The sequence below is a fragment of the Lithobates pipiens genome, unplaced genomic scaffold (genome assembly GCF_037356315.1).
Source record: "Lithobates pipiens isolate NorthernLeopardFrog02 unplaced genomic scaffold, aLitPip1_a1.2 Scaffold_23, whole genome shotgun sequence".
NCBI classification, from domain to species: domain Eukaryota; kingdom Metazoa; phylum Chordata; class Amphibia; order Anura; family Ranidae; genus Lithobates; species Lithobates pipiens.
In genome coordinates, this window is record NW_027507785.1 from 336749182 (window position 1) to 336767084 (window position 17903).

Below are 17903 nucleotides of genomic sequence, written 5' to 3' on the forward strand. Positions count from 1 at the left end.
GCGGTCGGGATGACGTGGTTGGGATGACGTGGTTGGGATCATGAGGTCGGGATGACGTCGTGGTGGGGATGATGCGGTCGGAAAGATGCGGTCGGGATGACGTGGTTGGGATGACGTCGTGGTGGGGATGATGCAGTCGGGATGAAGCGGTCGGGATGACGCGGTCGGGATGACGTGGTCGGGATTACGTCGTGGTCGGGATGATGCGGTCGGGATGACGCGGTCGGGATGATACGGTCGGGATGACGCGGTCGGGATGACGTCGTGGTGGGGATGATGCAGTCGGGATGAAGCGGTCGGGATGACGCGGTCGGGATGACGCGGTCGGGATGACGTCGTGGTGGGGATGATGCAGTCGGGATGAAGCGGTCGGGATGACGCGGTCGGGATGACGTGGTCGGGATTACGTCGTGGTCGGGATGATGCGGTCGGGATGACGCGGTCGGGATGACACGGTCGGGATGACGCAGTCGGGATGACACGGTCGGGATGACGCGGTCGGGATGACACGGTCGGTATGACGTGGTCGGGATGACAGGGTCGGGATGACGCGGTCGGGATGACGCGGTCGGGATGACGCGGTCGGGATGACACGGTCGGTATGACACGGTCGGGATGAAGCGGTCGGGATGACGTCGTGGTTGGGATGATGCGGTCGGGATGACGCGGTCGGGATGACACGGTCGGGATGAAGCGGTCGGGATGACGTCGTGGTTGGGATGATGCGGTCGGGATGACGCGGTCAGGATGACACGGTCGGGATGACACGGTCGGGATGAAGCGGTCGGGATGACGTCGTGGTTGGGATGATGCGGTCGGGATGACACGGTCGGTATGACGTGGTCGGGATGACGCGGTCGGTATGACGTGGTTGGGATGATGCGGTCGGGATGACACGGTCGGTATGACGTGGTCGGGATGACACGGTCGGTATGACGTGGTCGGGATGACGCGGTCGGGATGACGCGGTCGGGATGACGTCGTGGTTGGGATGACGCGGTCGGGATGACGCGGTCGGGATGACACGGTCGGGATGAAGCGGTCGGGGATGACGTTGTGGTTGGGATGATGCGGTCGGGATGACGCGGTCGGGATGACATGGTCGGGATGAAGCGGTCGGGATGACGTCGTGGTTGGGATGACGCGGTCGGGATGAAGCGGTCAGGATGACGTCGTGGTTGGGATGATGCGGTCGGGATGACACGGTCGGGATGACACGGTCGGTATGACGTGGTCGGGATGACGCGGTCGGTATGATGTGGTCGGGATGACGTGGTCGGGATGACGCGGTTGGGATGACACGGTCGGGATGACACGGTCGGGATGACACGGTCGGGATGAAGCGGTCGGGATGAAGCGGTCGGGATGACATCGTGGTTGGGATGATGCGGTCGGTATGAAGTGGTCGGTATGACGTGGTCGGGATGATGCGGTCGGTATGAAGCGGTCGGGATGATGTGGTCGGGATGACGCGGTCGGGGTGACGCGGTCGGGGTGACGCGGTCGGGGTGACGCGGTCGGGATGACGCGGTCGGGGTGACGCGGTCGGGATGACGCTGTCGGGATGAAGCGGTCGGGATGACGCGGTCGGGATGAAGCGGTGCCTGGACTGATATCGGTGACATCAGCAGAGATTTGCACTGCTGTGGTCCATAGGAGAAGCCCGGCCAAACCAGCTCAGGCTGGACTTCCCTGCTGGCCGGTCACTTTATTTTGGAGTATGGCGGCAAAGCGGCCTCTCTGTGCTGGACATCTCATATGTGATCCGCCACTTCCGTCCGGAAGTACATGCATTGTGCGAATACGCGCCAGCCCCCCCCCCCCCCCCCCAGCTGAGATGTGATTGGTTACAGCACAAGCCGATCAGAGGGTGTTGGCCAATGATTGATCACCGGCACCTGCTGATCGATTCCGTCATTCAGGGAAGAGAACTCTGTAAACATCACAGAGCTCCAAATATTGACAGGTGATCTTGCTGTTTTATTATTCCCTGCAATTCAGGGGGAAAAAACAGTATGATCACTTAGCAAAAGCAGCTAATATTAGGTACACATTTAACCATTTGATAGCCAGTGTCATTAGTACAGTGACAGTGCATAGTATTATAGCTGATCACTGTATTATGCCGCGTACACGCGATCAAATTACCCGGCTGACAATCCCCCCCATGTGTGGGCTACGGCGGACTTAGAAAGAAATTTTGCCTCAAAAATCCGCCCGTCTGTGTGTCCTGGATGGAGGTCAGTCTGTCTTATGTCCTGGATGGAGGTCTGTCTTAAGTCCTGGATGAAGGTCTGTCTGTCTTATGTCCTGGATGGAGGTCTGTCTTATGTCCTGGATGGAGGTCTGTCTGTCTTATGTCCTGGATGGAGGTCAGTCAGTCTTATGTCCTGGATAAAGGTCTGTCTGTCTTATGTCCTGGATGGAGGTCTGTCTGTCTTATGTCCTGGATGGAGGTCTGTCTTATGTCCTGGATGGAGGTCTGTCTGTCTTATGTCCTGGATGGGGGTCTGTCTGTCTTATGTCCTGGATGGAGGTCAGTCAGTCTTATGTCCTGGATAAAGGTCTGTCTGTCTTATGTCCTGGATGGAGGTCTGTCTGTCTTATGTCCTGGATGGAGGTCAGTCTGTCTTATGTCCTGGATGGAGGTCTGTCTTATGTCCTGGATGGAGGTCAGTCTTATGTCCTGGATGGAGGTCTGTCTTATGTCCTGGATGGAGGTCTGTCTGTCTTATGTCCTGGATGGAGGTCAGTCAGTCTTATGTCCTGGATGGAGGTCTGTCTGTCTTATGTCCTGGATGGAGGTCTGTCTTATGTCCTGGATGGAGGTCAGTCTTATGTCCTGGATGGAGGTCTGTCTGTCTTATGTCCTGGATGGAGGTCAGTCAGTCTTATGTCCTGGATGGAGGTCTGTCTTATGTCCTGGATGGAGGTCTGTCTGTCTTATGTCCTGGATTGATGCCTGTCTGTCTAATGTGCTGGATGGAGGTCTGTCTTATGTCCTGGATGGAGGTCTGTCTGTCTTATGTCCTGGATGGAGGTCTGTCTGTCTTATGTCCTGGATGGAGGTCTGTCTTATGTCCTGGATGGAGGTCTGTCTGTCTTATGTCCTGGATGGAGGTCTGTCTGTCTTATGTCCTGGATGGAGGTCTGTCTTATGTCCTGGATGGAGGTCTGTCAGTCTTATGTCCAGGATGGAGGTCTGTCTGTCTTATGTCCTGGATGGAGGTCTGTCTGTCTTATGTCCTGGATGGAGGTCTGTCTGTCTTATGTCCTGGATGGAGGTCTGTCTGTCTTATGTCCTGGATGGAGGTCTGTCTGTCTTATGTCCTGGATGGAGGTCTGTCTGTCTTATGTCCTGGATGGAGGTCTGTCTGTCTTATGTCCAGGATGGAGGTCTGTCTTATGTCCTGGATGGAGGTCTGTCAGTCTTATGTCCAGGATGGAGGTCTGTCTTATGTCCTGGATGGAGGTCTGTCTGTCTTATGTCCTGGATGGAGGTCTGTCTGTCTTATGTCCTGGATGGAGGTCAGTCAGTCTTATGTCCTGGATGGAGGTCTGTCTTAAGTCCTGGATGGGGGTCTGTCTGTCTTATGTCCTGGATGGAGGTCTGTCTTATGTCCTGGATGGAGGTCAGTCAGTCTTATGTCCTGGATGGAGGTCTGTCTGTCTTATGTCCTGGATGGAGGTCTGTCTTATGTCCTGGATGGAGGTCAGTCTTATGTCCTGGATGGAGGTCTGTCTTATGTCCTGGATGGAGGTCTGTCTGTCTTATGTCCTGGATGGAGGTCAGTCAGTCTTATGTCCTGGATGGAGGTCTGTCTTATGTCCTGGATGGAGGTCTGTCTGTCTTATGTCCTGGATTGATGCCTGTCTGTCTAATGTGCTGGATGGAGGTCTGTCTTATGTCCTGGATGGAGGTCTGTCTGTCTTATGTCCTGGATGGAGGTCTGTCTGTCTTATGTCCTGGATGGAGGTCTGTCTTATGTCCTGGATGGAGGTCTGTCAGTCTTATGTCCAGGATGGAGGTCTGTCTGTCTTATGTCCTGGATGGAGGTCTGTCTGTCTTATGTCCTGGATGGAGGTCTGTCTGTCTTATGTCCTGGATGGAGGTCTGTCTGTCTTATGTCCTGGATGGAGGTCTGTCTGTCTTATGTCCTGGATGGAGGTCTGTCTGTCTTATGTCCTGGATGGAGGTCTGTCTGTCTTATGTCCAGGATGGAGGTCTGTCTTATGTCCTGGATGGAGGTCTGTCTGTCTTATGTCCTGGATGGAGGTCTGTCAGTCTTATGTCCAGGATGGAGGTCTGTCTTATGTCCTGGATGGAGGTCTGTCTGTCTTATGTCCTGGATGGAGGTCTGTCTGTCTTATGTCCTGGATGGAGGTCAGTCAGTCTTATGTCCTGGATGGAGGTCTGTCTTAAGTCCTGGATGGGGGTCTGTCTGTCTTATGTCCTGGATGGAGGTCTGTCTTATGTCCTGGATGGAGGTCTGTCAGTCTTATGTCCTGGATGGGGGTCTGTCTGTCTTATGTCCTGGATGGAGGTCTGTCTGTCTTATGTCCTGGATGGAGGTTAGTCTGTCTTAAGTCCTGGATGGAGGTCTGTCTGTCTTATGTCCTGGATGGAGGTCTGTCTTATGTCCTGGATGGAGGTCTGTCTTATGTCCTGGATGGAGGTCTGTCTGTCTTATGTCCTGGATGGAGGTCTGTCTGTCTTATGTCCTGGATGGAGGTCTGTCTGTCTTATGTCCTGGATGGAGGTCTGTCTGTCTTATGTCCTGGATGGAGGTCTGTCAGTCTTATGTCCTGGATGGGGGTCTGTCTGTCTTATGTCCTGGATGTAGGTCTGTCTGTCTTATGTCCTGGATGGAGGTCTGTCTGTCTTATGTCCTGGATGGAGGTCAGTCAGTCTTATGTCCTGGATAAAGGTCTGTCTGTCTTATGTCCTGGATGGAGGTCTGTCTGTCTTATGTCCTGGATGGAGGTCTGTCTGTCTTATGTCCTGGATGGAGGTCTGTCTGTCTTATGTCCTGGATGGAGGTCAGTCAGTCTTATGTCCTGGATGGAGGTCTGTCTTATGTCCTGGATGGAGGTCAGTCTTATGTCCTGGATGGAGGTCTGTCTGTCTTATGTCCTGGATGGAGGTCTGTCTGTCTTATGTCCTGGATGGAGGTCTGTCTTATGTCCTGGATGGAGGTCTGTCTGTCTTATGTCCTGGATGGAGGTCTGTCAGTCTTATGTCCAGGATGGAGGTCTGTCAGTCTTATGTCCAGGATGGAGGTCTGTCTGTCTTATGTCCTGGATGGAGGTCTGTCTGTCTTATGTCCTGGATGGAGGTCTGTCTGTCTTATGTCCTGGATGGAGGTCTGTCTGTCTTATGTCCTGGATGGAGGTCTGTCTGTCTTATGTCCTGGATGGAGGTCTGTCAGTCTTATGTCCAGGATGGAGGTCTGTCAGTCTTATGTCCAGGATGGAGGTCTGTCTGTCTTATGTCCTGGATGGAGGTCTGTCTGTCTTATGTCCTGGATGGAGGTCTGTCTGTCTTATGTCCTGGATGGAGGTCTGTCTGTCTTATGTCCTGGATGGAGGTCTGTCTGTCTTATGTCCTGGATGGAGGTCTGTCTGTCTTATGTCCAGGATGGAGGTCTGTCTTATGTCCTGGATGGAGGTCTGTCTGTCTTATGTCCTGGATGGAGGTCTGTCAGTCTTATGTCCAGGATGGAGGTCTGTCTTATGTCCTGGATGGAGGTCTGTCTGTCTTATGTCCTGGATGGAGGTCTGTCTGTCTTATGTCCTGGATGGAGGTCTGTCTGTCTTATGTCCTGGATGGAGGTCTGTCTTATGTCCTGTATGGAGGTCTGTCTGTCTTATGTCCTGGATTGAGGTCAGTCAGTCTTATGTCCTGGATGGAGGTCTGTCTTATGTCCTGGATGGGGGTCTGTCTGTCTTATGTCCTGGATGGAGGTCTGTCTGTCTTATGTCCTGGATGGAGGTCTGTCAGTCTTATGTCCAGGATGGAGGTCTGTCTTATGTCCTGGATGGGGGTCTGTCTGTCTTATGTCCTGGATGGAGGTCTGTCTTATGTCCTGGATGGAGGTCTGTCAGTCTTATGTCCTGGATGGAGGTCTGTCTGTCTTATGTCCTGGATGGAGGTCAGTCAGTCTTATGTCCTGGATGGAGGTCAGTCTTATGTCCTGGATGGAGGTCTGTCTTATGTCCTGGATTGAGGTCAGTCAGTCTTATGTCCTGGATGGAGGTCTGTCTGTCTTATGTCCTGGATGGAGGTCTGTCTGTCTTATGTCCAGGATGGAGGTCTGTCTTATGTCCTGGATGGAGGTCTGTCAGTCTTATGTCCTGGATGGAGGTCTGTCTGTCTTATGTCCAGGATGGAGGTCTGTCTTATGTCCTGGATGGGGGTCTGTCTGTCTTATGTCCAGGATGGAGGTCTGTCTGTCTTATGTCCTGGATTGAGGTCTGTCTGTCTTATGTCCTGGATGGAGGTCTGTCTGTCTTATGTCCTGGATGGAGGTCTGTCTGTCTTATGTCCTGGATGGAGGTCTGTCTGTCTTATGTCCTGGATGGAGGTCTGTCAGTCTTATGTCCTGGATGGAGGTCTGTCTGTCTTATGTCCTGGATGGAGGTCTGTCAGTCTTATGTCCTGGATGGAGGTCTGTCAGTCTTATGTCCTGGATGGAGGTCTGTCTTATGTCCTGGATAGGGTTGCCACCTGTTCGGGATTCACCCGGACAGTTCGGGTTTTGAATCATGTGTTCGGGTTTCAGTCCACCTGAAACCCGGACACAATATTCAGACAGGAATGTGGTTTAAAACAGGCCCCCATAGGAGGGACTATGGGGCACTATGCATGCCACATTGCTATTCTGTTTGGAGTGCCCAAAGTTGTCCCAGGCCTGTTACAATTCTATAGATCAGGGGTCTCCACACATTCTAAAGAAAGGGCCAGTTTACTGTCCTTCAGACTTTAGGGTGGCCGGTCTGTGCCCAGTGGGAGTAAACAATGCCCGATCTTTGGTATTAGGGGGAGGAAATGTGCCCAATTTTTGTTGTCGTTAGAAGAAATGATGCCCAATCATTGATGTCAGTGGAAGGAATACTGCCCATTGTTGGTGTCAATAGTAGGAATAATGATTTTGCCAGATGCTTGGAGACCACGGTTATAGTGTACAAAATATATATTTTTGCTAAAGCGTTGGCTTGGCGCGGGTCTGGCTTGAAGAAAAAGTGGCAACCCTAGTCCTGGATGGAGGTCTGTCTGTCTTATGTCCTGGATGGAGGTCTGTCTGTCTTATGTCCTGGATGGAGGTCTGTCTGTCTTATGTCCTGGATGGAGGTCTGTCTAATGTCCTGGATGGAGGTCTGTCAGTCTTATGTCCTGGATGGAGGTCTGTCTTATGTCCTGGATGGAGGTCTGTCTGTCTTATGTCCTGGATGGAGGTCTGTCTGTCTCATGTCCTGGATTGCTTAGACTGAATGTGTCCTCAGGTTGTCTGCTCTGATCTCGGTCTGAGAATTTCCGCCATTCTAGTATCTCCCGCCTGATGTCACCTGTTTCCTTTGGCAATACTGAGAGTCTACCAAACTCCGTGGCACTTTCCTCCAGCATGGGGGGAGAGGCAAAGGGCTCATCCCCAATCTAGGCCCCAATCTATGGGATAATAGCACCACTCCTACCACACAGTACAGCCTCATCATCAATATGTCGTTTTGTTTTGTCCTGGAGCAAAGTATAAAGTCTGCAGAAATAACGGAGAGATGAGATTTCTAATATATCTTCTTATTGTGTTGCTGGGCAGGAGCTGAACAAATACCGAGCCAAGTGCAGCATGCTCTTCCACTACGATTGGATCAGCGTTCCTCTGGTCTACACTCAGGTCAGTACCGTCTATCCGGACCCCGAGAACGTCTTCTCTCATTGTCCCCGGCATTGTCCCCAGCAGTGGGCCGTCCTTGTGCTTTTCTTTATTTGCATAACCCTAGTGTAGCTCAGATAATATATCGTTTGATAAACTCTTTCTTGGTGTTGGGATTAGGATATGTAGTAGGAGATTGGTTGAGTCTTGGTGTTGGTGCTAGGATATGTAGTAGGGGATTGGTTGAGTCTTGGTGTTGGGATTAGGATATGTAGTAGGGGATTGGTTGAGTCTTGGTGTTGGGATTAGGATATGTAGTAGAGGATTGGTTGAGTCTTGGTGTTGGGATTAGGATATGTAGTAGGAGATTGGTTGAGTCTTGGTGTTGGGATTAGGATATGTAGTAGGAGATTGGTTGAGTCTTGGGATTAGGATATGTAGTAGGGGATTGGTTGAGTCTTGGTGTTGGGATTAGGATATGTAGTAGGAGATTGATTGAGTTTTACATGTTGGTGTTAGGATATGTTGTAGGGAATTGGTTTAGTCTTGATGTTAGTGATAAGGTATGGTGTAAGGAATAGGTTGAGTCTTGGTGTTGGTGCTAGGATATGTAGTAGGAGATTGGTTGAGTCTTATGTGTTGGGACTAGGATATGTAGTAGAGGTTTGGTTGAGTCTTACGTGTTGGCATTAGAATATGGTGTAGGGAATTGGTTGAGTTTTGGTGTTGGGATTAGGATATGTAGTAGGGGATTGGTTGAGTCTTGGTGTTGGGATTAGGATATGTAGTAGGGAATTGGTTGAGTCTTGGTGTTGGTATTAGGATATGTAGTAGAGGATTGGTTGAGTCTTGGTGTTGGGATTAGGATATGTAGTAGGGGATTGGTTGAGTCTTGGTGTTGGGATTAGTATATGTAGTAGGGGATTGGTTGAGTCTTGGTGTTGGGATTAGGATATGTAGTAGAGGATTGGTTGAGTCTTGGTGTTGGGATTAGGATATGTAGTAGGAGATTGGTTGAGTCTTGGTGTTGGGATTAGGATATGTAGTAGGGGATTGGTTGAGTTTTACATGTTGGTGTTAGGATATGTTGTAGGGAATTGGTTTAGTCTTGATGTTAGTGATAAGGCATGGTGTAAGGAATAGGTTGAGTCTTGGTGTTGGTGCTAGGATATGTAGTAGGAGATTGGTGGAGTCTTATGTGTTGGGATTAGGATACGTAGTAGAGGTTTGGTTGAGTCTTACGTGTTGGCAATAGAATATGGTGTAGGGAGTTGGTTGAGTTTTGGTGTTGGGATTAGGATATGTAGTAGGGGATTCGTTGAGTCTTGGTGTTGGGATTAGGATATGTAGTAGGGGATTGGTTGAGTCTTGGTGTTGGGATTAGTATATGTAGTAGGGGATTGGTTGAGTCTTGGTGTTGGGATTAGGATATGTAGTAGAGGATTGGTTGAGTCTTGGTGTTGGGATTAGGATATGTAGTAGGAGATTGGTTGAGTCTTGGTGTTGGGATTAGGATATGTAGTAGGGGATTGGTTGAGTTTTACATGTTGGTGTTATGATATATTGTAGGGAATTGATTGAGTCTTGATGTTAGTGATAAGGTATGGTGTAAGGAATAGGTTGAGTCTTGGTGTTGGTGCTAGGATATGTAGTAGGAGATTGGTTGAGTCTTGGTGTTGGGATTAGGATATGTAGTAGAGGATTGGTTGAGTCTTGGTGTTGGGATTAGGATATGTAGTAGAGGATTGGTTGAGTCTTGATGTTGGGATTAGGATATGTAGTAGGGGATTGGTTGAGTCTTGGTGTTGGGATTAGGATATGTAGTAGAGGATTGGTTGAGTCTTGGTGTTGGTGCTAAGATATGTAGTAGGAGATTGGTTGAGTCTTGGTGTTGGGATTAGGATATGTAGTAGAGGATTGGTTGAGTCTTGGTGTTGGGATTAGGATATGTAGTAGAGGATTGGTTGAGTCTTGGTGTTGGGATTAGGATATGTAGTAGGGGATTGGTTGAGTCTTGGTGTTGGGATTAGGATATGTAGTAGGGGATTGGTTGAGTCTTGGTGTTGGTGCTAGGATATGTAGTAGAGGATTGGTTGAGTCTTGGTGTTGGGAATAGGATATGTAGTAGAGGATTGGTTGAGTCTTATGCGTTGGCACTAGAATATGGTGTAGGGAATTGGTTGAGTTTTGGTGCTAGGATATGTAGTAGGGAATTGGTTGGGTCTTGGTGTTGGGGCTCAGATATGGTGTAGGGATTTGGTTAGATTTTAGGTAAGCTACTTGGCTGTTGGGAAACCTCGCGTATGTATAGGTATCAGGGCCACATAGATTTGATCTGAAAGAATCCACTTGTTTTTTCAGCAACAAATGAATTGGTTTGATTGGCTAATCCTTGAAGTACGTAATTCTCCGGACTACATGCACACAGGAACATTCTGCAGAGAATCCTTCCACTCATAAATCACTATGGGTTATCTTGGATAGTAATATTAGAATTTAGCATCCCGGAAACAATGCAGCCATACCAAACACAAGGAGGACAATTTTCAGAAGTGAAAAGCTATGGACCAGTTGAAGTTGGGAGGTGAAGACTGTCCGTTCTCAGAACATTAAATAACAGAATCTGTATTTCTAGGTGGTTACAATCGCGGTGTACTCGTTCTTTGCCTCCTGCCTTATTGGACGGCAATTTGTGGAGGGAAATGACCTGGACGTCTATGTTCCCATCTTCACCTTCCTCCAATTCTTCTTCTATGCCGGCTGGCTGAAGGTTTGTTGCAGAAAAAATACATAAAATATAACATTTCACAATGTAATTCAATGTGTGAGTTGTAGTAACGTGAATCCCGTGTTTTAGGTGGCAGAACAGATTATTAATCCCTTCGGGGAAGATGATGATGACTTTGAAACAAACCGACTGATAGACCGCAATCTGCAGGTAAGGACTAAGAAAGCTGCATGTGCTACAACAGAGATATCCTAAATGTCTGCCATGTTATCAGTGGTTTGAGGACTGTGAACCCACATTCCTATGTTCAAGCAGCTTTGTGTTTATTGAGGGTCCATTCCCACCTATGTGTGCTCACGTTGAATGGGCCCTGAAGCCTGTAGGTGCATTGCAGCGAGGTGCAGCAAGGTGCAGCGTGGTGTAAATGCAAATATAGTTCACAATAAACCCCGAAGGGAAGACATCCCAACACTCACCGATTCCAACAGCGTGTAGGGAGCAGGTTTCAGCCTGACAGCTCCTGTTTGGAGGGGCAGAATGCGGCCTGGCTGGCTTGTGCCCAAGCGGGAAGATGTCTAGAGAAATTGTGATCCCTATGATTTCCCTCCATGTCAGGAACCTTTTCTTGCTGTTAGTTCTGTCCCTAACTGACGGGGTACCTGTCTCTACACTACCAATTTGTAAAAGTGCACCAAGCCCGGGAGCCAGGACCCTGAATAGGCTCTGCCGGACCAAAAATGGCTGCCAGAGTCACATGGGATGGCAGCATCCAATCGGATAGCTTCCCCAGTGACCCAGGAAACCATAGAGGAACAATATTCTTCTTGACTTCCTCTCCAAATGCAATGCTGCTGTGGATAAGCGCCACCTACAGTGGAGAAAGTAGACTGCACCGGTCTACAAACCCATTTCAGTCCCCCTCCCCCACAACATGTATTTTTTATATTTCATTATTCATTGTTTTCACAGTCCGCAAACCACTGATGGCAGGGACAGACGGGCTGGATGGACAGACAGGCTGGATGGACAGACAGGCTGGATGGACAGACAGGCTGGATGGACAGACGGGCTGGATGGATAGTTATAAAATATTTTGGCAGGAAAATCAATCTCTATATTTGTTTCCAGTTTCGCCGACATGTCTCCATGGATGGGTTTAGCTCTTCCCCCGAGACTCACAGGATAGCTGCCTTCAATACGTTTAAATCTCTTACCCCTTAGCCACAGCCAATGGTCCTTTATTTCTGTACTGAGATCGAAGCAACTGGACCTTTCATAGATGGATATCAGGCCCCCACATAGGATCCACCTCTCTCGGTGTGGTAGTCCGGGTGTCATTCCAATGTCATCCTGGCACCCAGTAGCGGGTTATGTTTGCATATTGGCACAAATTGCTGCAATAATATACCAGTCCAAGACATTCTTTACCATTTTTTCAATTGTCCCCCTTTTTTTTTCTTCAGATCTTCTACTTTGGGGCCCCCTTATTGTGTCTTGGTTTTTATCTCATATTTTTCTTAGACCCCCTTTCACACTTGGGTCGTTTTTAGACGATTTAGCGCTGGAAATAACCTCTGCTAAGCGCCTGAAAACTGCCTCCCATTCATTCCAGTGTGACTTTTCTTGTCTGATGTTATGAAATGTCCTGCAAGCAGCATCTTTGGGTCGGGTTGGGAGGGCTGTATCCCTTGAGCACTGTATCTCATGAGCGCTGTATCCCATGAGCGCTGTATCCCATGAGCGCTGTATCCCATGAGCGCTGTATCCCTTGAGCGCTGTATCCCATGAGCGCTGTATCCCATGAGCGCTGTATCCCATGAGCGCTGTATCCCATGAGCGCTGTATCCCATGAGCGCTGTATCCCTTGAGCGCTGTATCCCATGAGCAATGTATCCCATGAGCGCTGTATCCCTTGAGCACTGTATCCTATGAGCGCTGTATCCCTTGAGCGCTGTATCCCATGAGCGCTGTATCCCATGAGCGCTGTATCCCTTGAGCGCTGTATGCCCATTGGTGCCTTGAAAGCGCTGAAAAACTGGAGTTTTTAACCCTTTTTTGTTAAAAGCTCCCCGCTGGTGGCAGAAAAGCGGCCGTCTTATGTTTCTCCTCTTTTGGTCATTGGGTGACACTGGACTTGCTGCTCTCTTGCAGGGAAAGTCTAAGCCCTTGTACACACGGGTCGGACATTCTGACAACCAAATCCGTTGGATTTTGTCCGACGGATTTTGTCCGAAACTGTTGCATACACACGGTCGGACAAAGTTGTCGAAAAATCCGATTGTACATAACGTGATGACGTTATTTCTTTAGGACGGGACTACGTTCAGGCTAGGAGCCAATAGCTTTGGTCTAGGAATTTGATCTGAGCATGCGTGGCACTTTGTCCGTCGGAGTAGGCTACACATGATCGGAGTATGTCCGATCAGAGAATTTTGTTGGAAAATTTTACCGGCAAGTTGGAAAAGTTGGTCCGTCTGATATTCCGACGGAAACAGTCCGATGGAGACCACACACAGTCGGAATATCCGACAACACGGTCCGATAGGAAACATTGCGACGGAATCTCCGAGCGTGTGTACAAGGGCTAACAGTGGACAAGAAGGGCGTCCAGTCATGTGCGCCGCTCTCTGAAGGCACTTCCGCTCGTTCTTAAGTGCGAAGAAGTTAGGGGGGTACGGGTGAAAGGGGCTCAGGAAGCGGAGGGGCTCTGGGAGGATTAGCGGTCTATAGTATTCAGAGCAGGAGGGGGAAGCAGATAGAGACAGTTTCCCTCTAGCCTATCATACTTCTGCCTCATGCAGGCCATACACAGCGCGAATTTCGAACAAATTTTCTTTTCAAAATCAGAAAGTTCGTTTTTTTGTGATCGGATGGCGCCACCATTGATTTTCGAAATTCGGCCGACCAAGCCTTCAATTTCACCGCCATGTTGCTACAGAAAATAATTTTCGTAAACCGGGAATCTTCTTTTCTCTCCGTAAATTTTGTTTTCTTATTACATTTCTCGCACGATTCTCCCATCATTGATTAGAAGATCGTTCGTTTTTCCAAAAATTTCCAACGTGTCCGATTCCTCAAATTTGATTTCCGCACGAAAATCGGCTGTTGTTGCCGCCCCACTAATGGTGTGAAATACAAACGAAAAATTCTTAGATACGATTTTCGAAAGAAAACCGTGTATGGCCGGCATTACTGTTGGTAGGTGTGTGACCATGTTTTGTGGTAATGCAGTCTTCATGGTCTGGTCTAGATTTTTCATTGGCCACTCCCTATTTCTCTCTCTCCTTCCCTTTGTGGGGTTTTCAGTCTGGTATTCACCCTCACCTCTCTGGGAGATGCCATGAGCCTGGGCAACCTGCAGCGCTATCGAGTGCACAAAAAATGGAAATGGGCGAGGATCAGTGCAGTTTCTTCTTTTGCAGTACAAAAGATGCTTCACCACGGATCGGATCCCCCTCCGTGCCACCATATAAGGAGCCTTAGGTCAGCCTGCCTAAGAAACCTCTCCAGGGTGTTATAGTTCCCGAGGGGAATGAAGGCTGTCTGAGTATCTTCAGCCAAAAAGTTTCTCAAAACCCAGAAGGGGTTTGGTTGGACTGGTGTGGATCCGGCAATGCCAGCGTGTTAAGTAGATCTCAGATAAGCAGCCGCTCTTGGCTTACAGAAGCGGAGAGGAGGAAAAATGATTAAAGAAACACCGACAGAACGTTTTAAGGTTTTAACCACTTTCAGACCGGACCATTTTGCTGGTCAAAGACCAGACCACTTTTTGCGATTCGGCACTGCGTCGCTTTAACTGGCAATTGCGCGGTCGTGCGGCGTGGCTCCCAAACAAAATTGACGTCCTTTTTTTCCCACAAATAGAGCTTTCTTTTGGTGGTATTTGATCACCTCTGCGGTTTTTATTTTTTGCGCTATAAAGAAAAATAGAGCGACAATTTTGAAAAAAACGCATTATTTTTTACTTTTTGTTATAATAAATATCCCCCAAAAATATATAAAAAAACATTTTTTCCCTCAGTTTAGGCCGATACGTATTCTTCTACATATTTTTGGTTAAAAAAATCGCAATAAGCGATTATTGATTGGTTTGCGCAAAAGTTATAGCGTTTAGAAAATAGGGATAGTTTTATAGCATTTTTATTAATAATTTTTTATTATTTTTTTTTTTTACTAGTAATGGCGGCGATCAGCGATTTTTATTGTGACTGCGACATTGTGATGGACACATCGGACATTTTTGACACATTTTTGGGACCATTGTCATTTATACAGTAATCACTGCTATATAAATGCAGTGATTCCTGTGTAAATGACACTGGCAGTGAAGGGGTTAACCAGTGGGTGGCAGTGTAGGGGTTAAGTGTTACTAACTGTGGGGGGGTTGGGCTTTCATTTAGTGAACACTGATCTCTGCTCCAATCACATGGAGCAGAGATCAGCGTCACTAGTTGCTAGGCAGAATGGAGAAATGCTGTTTACTCGGCATTTCCTCCATTCAGCCGCTCCGTGAGACGATCGCGGGGATGCCCGCGGTGATCGAGTCCACGGGTCCCGCGACCGGACTCACGGGGGTCCTGACCAGCGCAGGAGCACGCCACCGGCGGCGCACTCCCGATGTACGCCAATATACCTGCCCGTGCCATTCTGTTGACGTACATCGTCGTGCGCTGGTCAGGAAGTGGTTAATGACCAGAAAAGGAAGATTTCCAACCACTGGTACCTCCTCAAGGGGGAAATTCTGTTTTTTATTTGACTGTTCCCAGTGAGAAAGGTGGGCCAGTATTAGACCTTAATGCCCCGTACACGCGACCAGACTTTTCAACATCAAAAGTCTGATGGAATGATTCCGGCAGACCATTCGATCGTGTGTGGGGCTGCAGCGGACTTTTGATTTGCAAAAGTCTGACAGACTTTAGAAATGGAACAGGTTTCAAATTTTTCCAACAGAACTCCGCCGGACCCAGTTCCTACTGAGAAATCCGCTCGTGTGTGTGCTGGTCCGACGGACAAAAAACTACGCGAGGGCAGCTATTGGCTACTGGCTATGAACTTCCTTATTCTAGTCCGGTCGTACGTCATCACGTTCCAATCCGTCGGACTTTGGTGTGATTGTGTGTGGCCAAGTCCGCTCATTCGGAAAGTCCGTCAGAACTCCGTCGAAAGTCCGTCAGACTTAGTCCCTCAAAAAGTCCGGTCGTGTGTACGCGGCATTAGAAACTCAATCTCTTCTTGCAGGTAAAAGTATTTCAAGATTGCAGTCAATTCAGATTATTATCAAAGTAATTAGCAAAAAAAGCATCGGCCACTGTCCATAGATTTACTGGACACCTCCATATACCAACCTTCTAGCTACAGTACATCATAAGTCGCCATACTTCTGCCTTCAAAAACAGCACTTCCCATTCTACTGCCTTTCTTTTGAGGCGGCGACCAATCGAGGAGCTTCCAGTACACAAAGGTTCTGTAAGCCTTGGCCAATGTTCAGTTGGCCTATCAATGCAAAGCTGACTAGAACCAACACAAAGTCTGGTGTACCTAAACATGCAATTCAATAGAGTCAGCAAGGAGAGTGTATCTTCCTCAAGAGAAATGTATTGCCATTCATCATAAGATCAAGAAAGTGAACAGTCATGCCTTCCTGCCAGCCCAACAGCGTCTGCATCTGCTGAGGCCTTTAGTGACAATGATCCCAGCAGCTCTGGGGCTTCGTAGATTTTAATTGGCACAGGAAGAGACTTTCTTGACTGATTTGGATCTCAGTTAGATGGCATGAAAAATGATCTAGCATGGTGAACCCGGTCACCCAGCTTGGGGAAGGGGAGGTCCCTCAACCCAGGAGAATGGCTGAAGGTCACTTCTGATGCCAGTCTCTAGGGTTGGCACACTGTCCTGATCAAATGGCACAGGGGAGATGGTCAAGCCTTTCAAGTACATCCAGGGCTGGACTTACCATTGGGTTTGACTGGGCTCAAGCCCATGGGCCCCGTCCAATAGGGGGCCCCGCGGTGATACATAGCTGAGTGTACTCGGCTCAGCTCACAGTCACGCACAGTCCCGCCCTAACAAAGGGACTGGGCATGACTGTGAGCTGAGCCGAGTACAATTAGCTACTCTCGACTCCGCTCGGGACTGCGAGAGGACCCGAGAGCCGCCGAGATACAGGACTCCTCGGCAGCACCATTTTTAAACTTCAAGACTGCAATGACAAGGCTGAAAATGACACAGACAAGGCTGAAAATGACACAGACAAGGCTGAAAATTACACAGACAAGGCTGCAGATGGATGGGCAAGGCTGCAGATGGACACTGATAAGGCTGCATTAAACTTCCCTCCTAAAAGTATTTTCCCTTAAAATTCACTCCTAACCTTGGGGTGCGTGTTATACGCCGATGAATACAGTAATGTATAGAAGGTAGGGCCCAAAAGTGACTCAAGCTCAGGGGCCCCCACCACCCTAAGTCCTGCCCTGAGTACATCCTTCAATGTTCTCAAGATAAGTGCAGCTTTTTGTGCCCTAAAGAGCTTTCAGCCACTCCAGGAAGGGAAATGAGTCCCAAATTGCTGCTGGGAAACAGCCGTGAAAACTGGATATTTTTCAGAGTGGATTTGGGATTATCTTTTAACACCAGTTCAGATCTTAGCACTCTCCTCGCTGATGGACAAGAGATGGGCAATGGGCCATTGGTGGTCCGGTATCTAATGGCATTGTTTAAATTAAGACCACCCAGGAAAGCAAAAACCAAAGTGGGACCTTTTGGTGGTCTTGGAAAGCCTTGCAGGGGCCAACGTTTGAGCCATTATGGTAAATGGCTTCACTGATGGCTGTGAATTGGTATTTGCACCATGTTACATGTTATGACTTATGTGACTCTCATAGCGCTGCGATGTTGTCTCCCTTAGACCCCTTTCACTCCACACCGCCCATAGCGTGGGCGGTAAAACGCCGCTATTTTTAGCGACATTTTACCGCTGGATTTGCGGCACATTTCGGCCGCTAGCGGGGTGCTTTTACCCTACGCTAGCGGCCAAGAAATAGTTAAAAGCGCCGGCAATAACTGCATTTTTCCGGCGGTGTTACAGCGCTGCCCCATTGATTTCAATGGGGAGCAGCGGTGGAGGATCGATAATCACACCGCTCCTTCACCGCTCCAAAGAAGCTGCTGGCAGGACTTTTCCCTGACGTCCTGCCAGCGCACCGCTCCAGTGAAAGCCCTCTGAGGAATGGCGCAGCTTCTTTAGGGCGGATTGCAGGCACTATTTCTAACGCTATAGCGCCTGCAAAACGCCCCGGTGTGAAAGG

General features: G+C 48.8%; 1 protein-coding gene across 1 annotated transcript in view; it reads left to right on the top strand.

The window, feature by feature from the left end:
• BEST4 (bestrophin 4) overlaps positions 1–17903 on the top strand; it is a 42400-nt gene that overhangs the window by 16723 nt on the left and 7774 nt on the right. The window contains exons 5-7 of the mRNA XM_077450807.1: positions 7815–7892; positions 10507–10641; positions 10729–10809. Of these exons, the coding sequence (XP_077306933.1) occupies positions 7815–7892; positions 10507–10641; positions 10729–10809 (294 nt within the window). The remainder of the gene's footprint in view (positions 1–7814; positions 7893–10506; positions 10642–10728; positions 10810–17903) is intronic.